Source organism: Orbicella faveolata, unplaced genomic scaffold (assembly GCF_042242905.1).
Source record: "Orbicella faveolata isolate gen_17 unplaced genomic scaffold, um_ofav_v1 contig_48, whole genome shotgun sequence".
In the NCBI taxonomy this organism is placed as follows: Eukaryota; Metazoa; Cnidaria; class Anthozoa; order Scleractinia; family Merulinidae; genus Orbicella; species Orbicella faveolata.
In genome coordinates, this window is record NW_028301578.1 from 8,992,096 (window position 1) to 9,007,934 (window position 15,839).

Sequence of the window (15,839 nt, forward strand, 5' to 3'; positions counted from 1 at the left end):
AGTGGAATAGTTAACCTTTTTTATGTCTTTTTGTTTTTGCCACTCGTGCTAAAAATTTCTACCAGACTCCTATCGTAAAGTCTTTATTCAGGGGACAGGTAATTGGAATCGGAAGAATTATTAACTAAGAGAAATGGGCTTGTTTTAGCATGAAATGCTCTGGACTAGCAAACAAAGAAATGTTTGGTATTACACTTAACTGGGCGAATTGACTTTCAGATCCTGGGAGTGAAAGGGTTACTTGTTATTTCACTTTAAATAAACAATTACATATTAATGGCTACTCCCACTTCCCCTCCCCCCCCCCCTCCCCCCTCCCCGCCCCACTAACCTTTCCAGAGGCCTCATAGTTAGTGCGCTCGTCTCCGGAACAAGCAGCCGAGGTTCGAGCCCCGGCCTGGGATAAAGTGTTGCATTCTTGGGCAAGACACTGCTCTCACAGTGCCTCTCACCACCCAGGTTTATAAATGGGTACGGGCGATCTTAATTCTGGGATTATCCCTGCTATGGACTAGCATCCCATCCTGGGAGGAGTGGAAATACACCTAGTTGCTATATGCTATGGAAACCATGATAATTATCCGTCTTATGGGTCACTAGGCTACCCACTACAGCCCCCCCCCCCCCTTCCTGTCTTGATAAATAATACAGCACAAGTGAGAGAGTGACAACTACTCAACAATCTACAAGAAATATATTTAACCAAGAGCTCTTTGTATAATGGGCCTTAAATTAGTTCCTCAAAATTTAATTATAACTCTAAATTTATACAAAATTCAATACAAAATGGTAGTTACATAAGTGAAAATCACTGGCTCATATTTAACAATCAACGAAAGAATATGTGTGTTCTGTTAATATGAGAGCTGTTTCTAATATATATATATATATATATATATATATATATATATATTCTATTTCCTTGTGGTGAATGGATTTCAAAAAGCGCTCAACTCTTAGAGGAGCATAGTATATTCATTAAATGTAGTTCAGGACTTCAGGAGTGATTCATCGTTTTATTGCTACAGACCTGTTTCGTATGGTCAACAAGTGACCACACTCATCAGGCAACATCAACGAATGACCGGTTAATTTAAATGCTGGCGGTTAAATACAAATTCAAATAGTTGCTATGGTGCTGATTATTGCGTTACGTTATCTTAAGGTTTTTGAGTACATATCTGTTTCTGTGAGGGCACGAAGTTGCTAATTCATTACGTTTGTTGAGGCTACATAGGTCTTTCCTGCAGATTATTAGAAATTTTTCGTAAAGACATAAACTGCATTTTTTAGTTACGTTGTTGTAAGGCTTGGATTTTGGCGTGGGTGAAGTGACTTTTTGGCGTGGGTGATAATGTGGCGGTCTTGTTGGGTGATAGTGGTGAATTGGGATGCATAGTCTAGCGCTTTCAGGAAATAGAATTTGTATAGCTCGTCCATACAAGTTGAGCGCTCTCAGGAATGAATTTCCAAGTGAAAGACTTCGAGTATTCGACCAAGAACATCCCGCTGGCAGGAAAAAATACGTTCCTCCAAAAGTTAATTGAGAAAATCGAATCGCTGATTCAACGTATGCGTTGGAAGGCATTTTTCTTCCTTAACAACCAAGACACCGACGAAACGACTAGGCAAACATACGGATTCAAGTCAAAGCGCTCACCGCCACACGTCAACGAACTGAATGAGTTTGAAGACTGTATGCAGAACTTGATACAGCGAATTGAATTTAGAACTGATCACCAACCTTCTAACCTCCAAAGAAAACTGGCCAACGACCTAAAAGAGATCCGAGAAGACAAACACATTTACGTAAAGGCAGATAAAACAACCAACCACTACAAGACCGAACCGAAAGACTACGTGACCCTTGTACACAAGAACGTAACGAAAGCCTACAAAAAGACGAACCAAAATGTGCCGAATGTGATAACTTCTGTTGACAAGAAAGTGGCAGAAAAACTTGGGCTAGACCACCGCATTGAAGTTTCGGCTAACAGAGATTCATTCATTACCATGAAAGACCACAAGCCAGATTTCCTGAACAACCCGACCTGTCGACTTATAAACCCAAGCAAATCAGAAATTGGAATTATAAGCAAGCAAATTCTAGATAATATAAACAAAAAAGTAATCAACGCAACAAAAGTGAACCAATGGAAAAGCACATCCAACACCATAGAATGGTTTACAGCCATACCAGAAAAAGCCCAGCATGCGTTCATCACCTTTCACGTCTGCGACTTCTATCCCTCAATCTCAGAACAGCTCCTCATGAAAGCGCTAGACTATGCATCCCAATTCACCACTATCACCCAACAAGACCGCCACATTATCACCCACGCCAAAAAGTCACTTCTATACCACCAGCAGTCACCATGGACAAAAAAGAACACTGACAACATGTTCGACGTAACTATGGGTTCTTACGACGGTGCAGAAACCTGCGAACTCATAGGAACATACATGCTGTCACTAATCACCGCCAAATTTAAAGATCAAGTGGGACTTTATCGTGACGATGGTTTAGCTGTTTGCAAAGCCATGCCAAGAGAAATAGAAAAAAAATAAAGCAGCAAGTAACCAATGTATTCAAATCGAATGGCCTCAAAATCACGATTGAAGCAAACAAAAAAACGGTTAACTTTTTAGACGTAACCTTCGACCTCACAAGCGGAACCTACAAACCATTTACAAAACCCAACAACAAACTACTATACGTCCATCGACAGAGCAACCACCCCCCGCACCTACTAAAGAACATCCCAGAAAACATAAACAAAAGGCTAACAAGCATCTCATCAAGCCAAAAGGTTTTCGACGAAGCCATACCCCCGTACCAAAAAGCTCTAAATGAAAGCGGATACACCTACAAATTGACATACAACCATCAGCCCATACAAACACCGAGGAGAAACCGCAAGAGAAACATCACCTGGTACAATCCCCCATGGAACTCCAACGTCAAAACCAACCTAGGAAAGAAGTTCCTCCACATAGTCGACAAATGCTTCCCAAAGAACCACCCACTTAACAAGATCTTCAACAGACACACGCTCAAGCTTAGCTACTCCTGCATGCCCAACATGAAATCCATTATCTCGTCACACAACAAAACACTCCTCTCCGATTACAACACAGCCCCAACACAACAACCCAACAAACAGTGCAACTGCCGAACAAAAGACGAATGCCCCCTTCAAGGTAAATGCCTTGAAACGAACGTGGTATACCAAGCAACCGTAACAACCGACACAGAAACAGAATCATACGTAGGACTCGCAACAAACTTCAAAGAACGTTTCAGAAATCATACAACATCCTTCCGACACGTCAACAAAAGAAACAGCACCGAACTGTCAAAACATGTATGGAAACTGAAAGACGCCAAGAAACCATTCAATATAGCATGGAAAGTCCTCAGAAAATCCAAGCCTTACAACAACGTAACTAAAAAATGCAGTTTATGTCTTTACGAAAAATTTCTAATAATCTGCAGGAAAGACCTATGTAGCCTCAACAAACGTAATGAATTAGCAACTTCGTGCCCTCACAGAAACAGATATGTACTCAAAAACCTTAAGATAACGTAACGCAATAATCAGCACCATAGCAACTATTTGAATTTGTATTTAACCGCCAGCATTTAAATTAACCGGTCATTCGTTGATGTTGCCTGATGAGTGTGGTCACTTGTTGACCATACGAAACAGGTCTGTAGCAATAAAACGATGAATCACTCCTGAAGTCCTGAACTACATTTAATGAATATATATATATATATATATATATATATATATATATATATATATATATATATATATATAGGCAATTGTGGAAAACGAGGACGGACAACTTCGAGCGAAAAAAATATATATATACAGTAAAAAATCTAAGAAATCTAAAAAAAAAGTTTAAAAATTTAATAAAAATAAACGTTTCGGTCAAAGACCTTCATCAGTTGCAGTGCAAGTGAATAATAAATTACAATAACCTTAAATAAGTTTACAGTATAAAAAATGACATAATATTACAAAGATGATTACATAACAGGGCGTGGTAACACATGAAAACGAAAAAATTAACCAATGATAAACAATCGGTGATTACTAAGCGAGATACTATGACAATGCGGTACAAAACTCAAAAGACACAAACCAAATAAGAATAAATAATCGAATATAATACAAATAAGATTAATATCAAAAAAGTAACGCGATTCGTCGAGTCAGCCGAAAGTGTGAAGGGACCCGCGTGTAAAATATTCAATGTTGGCTCGAAGCATCTTAACTTATATATATATATATATATATATATATATATATATATATATATATATATATATATATAAGGTTTACTACAAAATTGATAGATCCATATAACGTCTGTATTAGGCCAGTTGACAGCTGACGGCGATTACTTGTATAAATACATCGTCCCTATTCAAGAAGGTTTAGCTGTAATAAGAAGGTTTTTTTTCTCCTTACCGCTAACTGCGAAGTTTTCTCAAAGGAAATTGTACAAACATCTTTTCTCGTGCTACATTTTTCTTCAGGTATCGATCGTTTCAGCCACATGTGTGAAATCGAGATTACTGCTTCCGTTATCGAGTTACACACAGTTTAAAGTTTTTTGGGCGGAACTGAAAGACATTTCCAGTAAAAATATCATGCTGCCATGTCTTTCCTTAAAAAAATAAATAAATAAAAAAATTAAAAAAAAATGTCTTAGTTCAAAGTTCTCGGTAGAATATACAAGGCCTAGGCTGGTAGCGGCCAAACAGTTGCGGCTGTACGATAAAGCATTTTATAATGATTGTTTTCCTGCACACTTGCGTAAACGAAATTCCTTGACTACAGAAACGGAGGATGAGAAAGGGCTAATTTGTCATAATTCTTTCAGAACACGGCATTTGGACAAGGACTAACGTAACTAACAAATTGGCGTTTCTATGACAACTTTCTAGTTGCGAGCAAATTTATAACCTTTCCTTTTTGCTAAGAAAAAACGTTACTTTAATCTACTATCACAACAAGTTCCTTGATAAAATTTCCCAGCCACACACCCAACAATTGCAATAGAATGGACCAATTCCCTCTATGAGACTTGCTCGCGAGGAATCATGAAATTTGTATTCATGAAAGCTAATATCCAGTCCGAGATGATGAATACAGCTACCATGATTTTCTACAGGCCCGTCTCGTAGCGGGAGTTGTTCATTGGCCGGTTAAATGTGAACGCAAGGCCTAATCTGCACCTTCAGAGATGAAAGGGTTGTAAGGCAGATTCACAGGGCCGGTTACCAAACAACTGAACACGGATTTTTCGAAACTATGAAACATGTTCCCCGTCCGATGATTCTAAGTTCTATTCTATTTCTCTCTGCAAAGCAAAAATCGCCTCTGGGCAACCCACGAGACGCAGGGCGTCACACACAGTTTTAATCGTTGCTCCCTGAGGGCCTTGACTGTCCTTCCACTCTAAAAGCCCCTGGTAACACTTTTCACCAACCGAAGCGTTCTTGTAGTCTTCATCCAAATTTCTTATGATCGCCTCTTCGATGGACAGTTTTCGAAGAACGAGCTTCCACTTGACTCCAACGTAGGGGCTAATACCACAGAGAAGGTTTTCTGTTACCGGCTTGTCATCGCTTAGGCCCAGTGATGTGAAAAAGTGGTCACATTGAACGTGTCCATTTTCTCTCGGAGAATCTAAAAAAACATAATAATCAACTATTAATATGTCATGCTCACTACATCTTGGATCAGCCTGTAAAAGCGGCTAGTGTATCAGTTCCTCTCTTGTAACATTTCAATGCATTGCCACTCGGCGGTATGACCTAGAAAAAGGCATATGTCTGAAATCTTTTACTCGTGAATTTCCTTTTCTTTCCTTTTTTTTTTTTTTTCTACGCGCTCATCTCAGACAAATGGAACTACAACAACAAAAACTAAACAGCAGTCACATCAACAATGTTTTATAAAGACTGGTATGCAAATGATTTTGCGAACAAATTGTAATTATATAGAAAGCTGTTTTAATTATAGTTAGCGTCTCGGTGATCTAGCTGATGTAACAGTGATTGTCCAAGTTCGTTCGTAACTCCTCATGTCTGCTCTAGTCTTGTAGATCTTGTCTCGTCTCGTTTCGTTTCCTCTCATTTTCTTTTTCATGCGTTTTTGCTTGGACGTTCGCTCATGTCACTTGTTTGTTTGTTTGTTTGTTTGTTTTTTTACTCTATTTGTTAGGAAACAACATCACTATACTTGCATTTTCTCAAAGCTCTTTTAACTGGGATTCCTTGCCAAAGGGCTCGGGATATATCAAAAGAATGAGATATGTTTTCCGATTCTCTATAGGTGCTATTCGATAACCCATTTTCATTATGATGACAATTAAACCCTTGTTAAAAACCTGGTGATGATCGTCCTTCCTGATTGTGACTGTCACAGTCGTCATCCTCCTCTTCGGGCCCTGTCCAGGTGGAGCATCCAGCTATCGCATGGGTGTTTCTAGAAGCAGTGACGCTTAGGCCCCCTGCTGCGGGCTTTCGCCGGATACTCTGCCGCTATAAAAACAAGCATAAAAATAATGCCAAGTTAGAATATAATACCAATCACCTTCGTAGAGTAGGAAGAGTTGTTTAGCACTTCTCCGGAAACAATATTACATGAAACGCCAGCCTGCGCTACCTGCTGAAGTTGTCTCAAATTTCGGCTTTACCATTTTTATTCAAGTATACTGAATTTGCGAAAGTTTTTGAACTTTATCTGAAGTTTGTTTTCAAACAAGCCGGTGTGGAATGGGAATTAGCGTGATGTTTCCATAGCATCCTTTTTTGACAGGCCTGTTTATTTATTTTCTTACTTTTGATCTTTTATTGCCATATTTTACGTTAACGTTTGAGTTATATTTTTGTATTTTAAAGACGTTTTAGCATTGCTTAATTTGCTTAGTTGATTTGCATTTGATTTGAGTCATCTTTGGTGATGTGATTTCTTTCTCTTTATCATGTTAAAAAAGCAGGAACTTCCCAAATCGCGAATCCAAGATAGCGGCTGCTTGTCAACATGAAGTGATCACCCCGTGTTGCTTAATTGGCATTCTAGAAACTCTCTAACTTTTAATATCACTGCTAATCTATTATTAAAGTTAGTTAGGGGCCGGATTTTCCCTTCCTCCCACCCTGCTTATAAAAGATGTAGTATAGACCAAAATAACCCGGTGTTTTCGAGTTGGCTTTGACAGTAACGATTTCCCAACTTCGTGGTTCAAAATGACCAATCTAACCATTTTGGAAACATAGAGTTACACTTTCTGTCATCATGCCCCTGTTTCACGAATCACAATATAACCGAATCGAATCGAATCGAATCGGTCAAATTGACTCTCTAAGGCCAAGCTAACTCATCCCCCCACCGTGGTACAAGGAAAGGGGGTAGATGGAATCCCCCTAGGATTCTCATTCTCTTAGGGTAAAGCGAAATAAATTTACATTGATTAGATAGCCCCGAGCTTTCTCTACAAAATGATACCATTTTTGTTGGTTGTAACGTTATATGACGTTATTTGAGCCCATTCTTAGATCCATTATCTTGGATTTTACTATTTTCTTTAAAAGTCACTAAATAACGGAAATCAATACAAAATTAAGAATCGGAATGTTTATGAAATGTAAAAATTGGTGAATTTCTAGAATTTGATGAAGAAAACTGAAAATAAAATACATTAATATGTCCAAAAAGTTGATTTCTGGCCAAATCTACATGAAATTTGCGGTTGCGACGACAACGTATAAAATGATGGACGCACAATTGACATATCAATATTTCCACGAAGGAGATAATTATTGATCATGCAGCTACTGAAAGTTTGAGCCCCTTAGAGTACATCATCTTTACAAAACTTCGGAAAACTTTATGAAGGTGGCATCCACTTCCCTCCCTTCCCCCTTGTACATCCGAGGGTGAAAGCTGGCTTCCTCTACTGTAGCAGGTACTTTCCTCTACCTTCAAAGGCGTAAACCCTGGATTCAGGTATATTGAGTATTCTTGGTTGTAGCCCTCCTGTTGAAACTCCACCATACAAGAAAACCCGTTTACATCTCGACCATCCTCTGGTTTCACAGCAAAATCGCAGGCATTGTTAGAGCGAAATCCATTCCCACTGCCTTTCTCGTATTGGTATATCTACAAACGATAAGATATAACCAGCTGCTGAGTAATAACAACGTTTTTAGATTAAAGAAAGGTATCAATTTGGCTGATGTTAAAAATTGAGAGGAAGTCGATATCAAAGAGACGAACAAATCAATGGCTTTTGCTGTTTTTTCGCGGCTGTTAGGGGCTTTAAACTCCACGGGAGATTTGTTATGGGACAATTGAGTTAAGAAGAGAGCCAGGAGCCCAGTATTCCCTCGATTGTAATTGAATGGAACGTGTATTAAAAGGTGTCAAAGAAACGCAAAAGCCGAAAGATTTGGCCACCGTTACACCAACTTACTTCCCTTTTTCCAGGCAATAAACAGTGTATGCATTAAGACAAAGATAATATGTAAAATCCGTGACACAACGCCTTTGGTACCAGAAGCTGATTAACAACGAGTAAAACCAAAAGGAACCATAAGAAAATTTTTTTTGCCATCTTTGCCAGTTGTTCGCAGTGTTAGCATGGGCTGTTTTAGCAAAAAAAACAAAAATACTAACCCAGATGAACTGATGATCAGGTGGTCGTAAATTAAAGTGGCTACTATTCTATTGTTGTGGGCCGACTTAATTCCCCACGTGTGAGGCTAAGGAATCCTCCAGACAAATACCACATCGACTGTGAGTCTTAACATGATCACGTTTTGGATTAAAAGACATAGTAAATTACCTGCGTATCGTTGGTCTTGTCGAATTCCCATCCTTCTTCAAGCTTAGTGAGTTTTACTGTGATCACTTTGCTGTCACTGTACATTCTAAAGGGCTGCTCCCTGGCTACCCTCGAGTCAGGAAACCGTTCTCTATCTTTCAACTCCACGCGCTTGTGAAAAGAATAAGTAAATGAAAAAGATATTTAAGTGCGATACCAAATAAGTAAAGCCATTGAATGTCCTACAAAAAACATCTTGTACAAATAAGATCTGCAATTCTTTCTAGAGTAGTACCTTTTTATGCTCTTGTCATTTACTATCTTTGTTCAGAGCCGACTAATCCATCCATCCATCCATCCATCCATCTATTCACCCTATCTTATGTTATGCCTATCGTTCAATCGATCTCTTACCTTCTTAGAATCCTCGTTATCACTGTACACGTAGAATCGTAAGTAGATAAGGTCGCTTTTGGGATCCGGTCTGCTGGAAAAAACTGTTGCTCTCTTTCTCCTTGGCCCGCCACAAGCAAATATGCTCCAGAGTGAAAAAGTCTCGGTTTTTATGCGAACACAGTCTTTTCCCACTGTAAACCAAGACTTGCACTGACTGTTTTTCTCCGATTTACTAGGCACTCTCTCCCAGCTTAATCAACCTGGTACAGACATTAGATGGACTATGATTTCCTGTTAACAACGATCAACTACAAGCCATGGTAATGTGGCTGTGCCCACGCCTAATCCCTATGACAATGCCTATGTCGTTGTATGGTGCCTAAACATAACTCATAACTTAAAATTTTTATGCCCCTATGTTTATACTTATGTCTACACCTATGCCTTTCCCTGTGCAAGTAATCTCTAGGTCTGCGTTTGGTATCAAGGGAGGTTATTCTCTTTGTGAGAGGTATCACTTCTCGTGTCTAATTAAGAAACGAAGACCCCCGGGGAAAAAACAAAAAAACAAACTACCATTACCTTCGAATTCAGCAGCCAAATTGCCACATCTGTAGAGAGTTATCGCTTCCTTTTTAGCTTCCCTTAAGCAGAGGCAATGCGGAACGATAATTTCGACTGGCTTTGACAGCTGGATGTCATGAGGCCCGCATTCAACCACGGGAGAAATAAGAGTCTTATCGGGTGCTTCCGGGAAACCCTGTAACAATGGTGTGTCGTCTGAGAACACTCCAAAGAAGACCTGTTGGTTTATTCCAGCGGGAATCGCACCTCTAGGAACGATTATGCGTACGTTTGAGTCCAATGGTGCACTCAACTCTCCACCAGTACTAGTGAATGTGGCCTCTAATTTTGTAATGTATTTGGGAACTGACGTGGGAAGGTGACTGTGCAGAGTTTCGTTTTTGCAGCTTGGTGAATCCTGACCCGCCTCATTTTCTATCTGAGAAAATAAACAAAAAAGTAACCTCCTAACTAACTTTGGGCAAAATGTCATGATCAAGCCATGCGAAGGCTGATAAGGGTGTTTAGGCCTTATAGCTGGTAGATATATTAATGTATTCTTTTCTCGTGCACACAAATGATATCATACGTTCTACAACGGTGTTGTCTATATCGCACTCTACTGCAAGCTCTGTGATTTATAGTCCGTCTCATTATTTCCCAATTTGAACCATACTTACCTTTTCATTTGTTGGTTTATTAATTTATACATGGTTGGTGTTTCGATACCTCACTGGACTACCATTCTGGGGTAGTTTTACACTTTGAAACGGAATAAAACACGTAAACGTGCCGGTTGCGTTTGATCACTCAGACAAGAAAGCCAGTTTACACCCGCTTTCAGTGTTACGTGCATAGCAACTATCTTTCGACATGGCCTACCTCAAAAATGTAAGCACAACTGACTTCTTTAGGGTCAAACTCGACTTTTAGTTATGAAAGATGGATTTATTTTACATCATACTAAGGCTATGTGTAGCAAGAAGTCATTCTGTGAGAGGTAAATCGACTGTTTTGAATGTTCACATCTTTCAAATATTAACTGAGCGGTAGCGGTCATATTCTACCTGAAGTCACTATTGAGAGCCGATTGACTACGCTAATATCGTTTGAATTATCCCGTAAATCGGTAGTCCACAATCTTCTTCATTCATTTGAGCTCAGTAACTATCATATACTTGTCATTTGTTCTGCTAATAATCGGAAAAATTGCCAGTTTCACAGATAAACGATCTTTTAGCCGTTTACATAGCATGTCGAAAGATGGAATGTCGAGAAATAATCGAAAGATGTCGCCTATGCATGTAACACTGAAAGCGGGTGTAAATGGATTTCGCTCTAAGAATGCCCGTGATTTCGCTCTGAAACCAGACGACGGTCAATGTTGAGCTTTTTATTATTACCATTACCATTACCATTACCATTACCATTACCATTACCATTACCATTACCATTACCATTACCATTACCATTACCATTACTATTACCATTACCATTACCATTACCATTACCATTACCATTACCATTACCATTACCATTACCATTACCATTACCATTACCATTACCATTACCATTACCATTATCATTATCATTATCATTATTATTATTATTATTATTATTATTATTATTATTATTATTATTTTGCATGGTACATTTTCTACAAGCAGACGAAGGTCAAGGATATTTGATACTTAACCTACCTGAACCAAGGTTTCACTCATTTTAAGGGAGAGAAGAGGAGACCTTGAAGAAAAAACTGGATCGGATGTCATTCTTTTATCACGGCTGCAAAAGTAATATATCAAGTACACCTAGTGAGAAAACGAATACTTGAATACACGAACCGGATTGGAAATAAGCCGTTATCTATATTTTATTAATTAACCAAGTGAAAGAGACATACTAATAAAGTAACCGTCGTGAATCTTGACAGTACGGAATAACCCACGTCATCGGCCGTACAGAAGACCTCAATGGACATTTTCCAAGTACATTTCCAAGCAAGTTTGGCAAATTACTAAACTAACAGCAAGTCTAGTAAGACGTTTTAAATCAAAATCTCGTCACTATTCCGCTTCCCCACTCTGCTTTGCTGTCTTCCGTTGTATTTCCATTATGCTACGCTATTCTGTGCCATGTTTTGCTATGCTTTACTACGCTACGCTGTGCTATACCGATGCTGCGCTATGCCATAGTACGTTATGTTAAGTTGATGCTACGTTTTATGCTGTTAAGCGTGCGCTAAGCTAATTTCTGCTATGGCATGCTATGTTATGTTCTTCTTTGCTAAGCTCTAGGTCAAGCTAATTTTTGCTTTGCTATTATATATTGTTCATATGGAAGAAGAACTTACAGATAGCGATTCCGCACGAAAACCATAACAATCAGAGCAATAACAATAACAATAAGTGTTAGGAGTCCTGCGACGGTGCCTGATGCTCTTTTAATTTGATTAGACCTCGCTGTTTTTCTTGTCTCTGTGATAAAATAATAAAAGCAAAATTATTAAAAAAATAATAGCAAGTCATAACAGGCGCGACAAACAGGGAGTGCAGAAATTCACGCTCAGCGTGATCGTGACGATACAACTGTATCTTGTACCTCTTGGGAACGTTTGCGGACAATAATTCAAAGCTTTGAATGACAGACTGTTCATAAAACAAAACCTTGAATAAGAAGTTTATGGGGCAGGGGGCCTAGGAGGTATTGACATACCCATAATTCGCCTATGCAAAATTAGAAAACAGCCCTAAGAAATTACGCGCGCTAACTGTTTAGAGCTGGGGATTGCTATGAGGTGATAGTTTATGAAGCCGAAAGCCGAATTAACTATCAACTCACAGAAATCTCGAGCGAAAAATCTAATTATTTTAGTAGAATTTTAACTGAAATTAACGCAAATAATGGTTTTCAATTATTTTTTGACGTATTATTGAACTTTACGCTTTAACAAAATTGCACTTATTGAATTGTCCTTGGGATATTTGCAGTTGATTACGCGCGCGCACCCGTTTTTCAATAATTTCAAGTTTTTAAAGTCAAGAAACCGTTTATGTACGTCTGTCAGTCTTTTCAGGAATTTACTTATCAATTTACGTCTAAACTTTCTTCTAAAACTTCAGAAAAACGATGAAAACGTCGCATTTCATGAACGACCGACAGCCACTGCACTCTAATAAACAATTAGATTATGAGCTCGAGATTTCTATCACGCACAGAAATCGAGAGCGAATGATCTAATTGTTTTAATATAAATCTGCTAATCGTTCAAAATTCTAGTTACCTCCTCTACACAGACCCTTCAAAAACGCCAAGAAGCGGAAGTCATTTTGTTCACGAGGGCACACTGCTACGGCACTCACTATCTATCACAGATTATATAATAACCCAAATTATTCTCACGCTTTGATTGGTTCTCGCCTATAATCTATTAGAGGACAGACGCACAATTGACGTCATCATTTTAAAGTTTTTCCCCTCTGTGTTTTAAAATGGCGGAAAGTTTTGAGAATTTATTTAATATTTTATGTGACAAAGAGAAAGATAAGATCCAAAGTCGAGGCATTGAAGAGGTACGAGAAGCAGGAAGAGAAAAAAAGCCGTTTCCTTTTTTAAGAAAATGACTCAGAAAAAATACTCGAGCAGTCTCAGTCGGCAGTCGAGCGAGGATCAACCAAACGCAAAATTTGTCGTCAATTAACTTTAAGGTAAGAAACCATTGTTTTGTCTCGAATATAACAAGTCCAACAAACAAAATGTTTATGACATCAATTTATTTTAAAAAATTCTTAAAATAATTGTTGACACAGATTGATGTCAGGAATGAAACATCAAAACATTGCTTTCTAAAATTAGTTAAGCTTAAAATAAACACATAACCTTGCTTTCCGACGCGAATTTTCTAGTCCGTTTCAGGGCACAGCAGAGAACAAAGTATCGCTCGCTACAGCTCACGGCCAACTGTATTTTAGCTATAAGGTATCTCCGACAATATATCAAACTGATTTGAGAATCTCCAACCACAAAGGACACAAACTTCCACCGTCACAAACGCTCCTTTCATTCAAAACTCCAATCGAACGGCCTCCAGTGTCGACCGAAACCGCAAGTTTTCCGAGCGTATTTTTTCAACTCCTGCAATATTCAAGAAAACGGCCAAGCTTTCCGGCTAACAGGGCTGCTCTCACGACAAACGCTGACTTGACTTTTTCAGCATCTTCTTTAAGATTTTGTAGATTTCGCAGTTCAATTCTGCTTTCGCTGTAACTTTTCAATTTCACTCAACGATAAGCGATCGGTCGATTCAAGTGTGACTGGACCAATCACGATTATTTGTTACGCATAGCAACCAATGAGTTATGTTGAAAGATTTTGAAATTTAAAAAAAAAAGCTTTTTCTGTAGTAGTTTGTTTCTTTATTATGTAAAACAAATAGATTCCATGTTGCCGTGCGTCTGTTCAGTAATAGATCACAGAGACGTCAAAATGTGGTAAGAACATCAGTGACACACTCGGCTATCACCTCGTGAGCCACTTTTTTTGTTCTTACCACATTTTGACGTCATCTCTGATCTATTACTGAACAGACGCACGGCATTATGGAATCTATTTGTTAAATAGATAGTGAGTAGCGTAGCCAATCAGAGAACGGCAATCGTGATAGAACGCTAGTAGATTTATACTAATGGCTGATAGTATACGAGTAGCTTAGCCAATCAGATTTCAGCATTTACATTAGTACACTAGTAGAATTCCACTAAAGATCAATAGAAGCACAGGACTAGCACGAGCTGTTAACGTAATGATGGCGCGAGCAAAGATAATTTACACTCTGATGATCAAAGTAAACAAGTGTTTATTATTATTATTGTTATTAAACACTCCTTTTATTATTATTATTGTTATTATTATTATTATTATTATTATTATTTTCGTCGCTGTGTTCTCGAGTTATAGAAACACTCGTGAAAGTTTGGGGGAGCTCAAAAAAAGCTGTAGAAACATTCGCCTGCGGCTTCTGCTCCCACAGGATTTTTCGTTCTCCCAAACTTCCACTCGTGTTCCTTTTACTCGATAGAAACACGGTACATGTTTCCTATTTCTTAAATAATACATAACTCAATGTACTACTCCCCATCGTCAGAAAATAATACTGAATGCACATTATTTTTTTGCAGAAGAAACCCGACACTTGCTGTCCCGTACCTCTAAACAAACACATGCTTACCCATACGGCACTTATTTTATAAGTACCGTATGTCTATTGGTGTTGCTTTTTTTTTTTTACCAGTGTCCCCAATGTCTATGTAGGCTTCAGAGGATTTGCTTCTTACCATGACAGAAAAGTGGAAACTAGCTATGGATAAAGGTTTATCTGTTGGACCTATCTTTATTGACTTCCAGAAAGCATTTGACACTGTGTCACATGAAATTCTACCCTTAAAGCTAAATGCAGTTGGTATCTCTGGCCTGAAGTAAACAACCAAAGATCTGCTCTTCTCCCTATTAAATTTGGTGTTCCTCAAGGATCCTTACTTGGCCCAAGACTGTTCACTATCTACTATTACTATCAAGATGGCTCCATCTTGATGTATGCTGATGACACCACAATTTATACAATTGGCTCAAGTGTTGACCAAGTCATCTTATCTCTAAACGGCCTTATGGCACAGATATCTATGTGGAACACTTTAAATAAATTGACAATCCACCCTGTAAAAACTGAAGCTATGATTTAAAAAAAACAACAGTTTTTTGGTCCTTCGCAGCCATTACACTTTGGCTCTGGCTTTGTGAAATTTGTTAATTCTACCACTTGCCTAGGTGTTACGATTGATAAAAATCTCTCTTGGCATGCCCATGTAGATATAGTTAAGACCTCTTTTTCCAAAAAAGTCAATTTTCCGCTTGATGCGTTCAGTGTTGGGCCAAGAGGGTAGCCTTGATTTTGATTGAATTCATCCAACTGAACGTTTGACGGTCATTCGATTCTCTTGCACTGAAAGATTTTATGATGAACTTGACAACAC

General features: G+C 38.5%; 2 protein-coding genes across 2 annotated transcripts; both read right to left on the reverse strand.

Annotated features, from left to right (window-relative positions):
* Positions 1-4,366: 4,366 nt before the first annotated feature.
* On the reverse strand, positions 4,367-9,501 carry LOC110048857 (uncharacterized; the record flags this gene model as incomplete). The annotated part of the gene is made up of 5 exons (XM_089280899.1): positions 4,367-5,708; positions 6,412-6,565; positions 8,007-8,186; positions 8,872-9,021; positions 9,265-9,501. Coding segments are annotated over 5 exons (1,065 nt in total), but the record flags the coding sequence as incomplete, so codon positions are not given.
* Positions 9,497-13,432, reverse strand: LOC149096407 (tight junction protein ZO-1-like). The gene is made up of 3 exons (XM_089281210.1): positions 12,164-13,432; positions 11,511-11,595; positions 9,497-10,249 (listed from the first exon to the last, which is right to left on the reverse strand). Exons 1-3 carry the CDS (start codon positions 12,187-12,189, stop codon positions 9,761-9,763), a joined length of 600 nt encoding a protein of 199 aa, XP_089137336.1. The 5' UTR covers positions 12,190-13,432; the 3' UTR covers positions 9,497-9,760.
* Between the last annotated feature and the right edge of the window lie 2,407 nt (positions 13,433-15,839).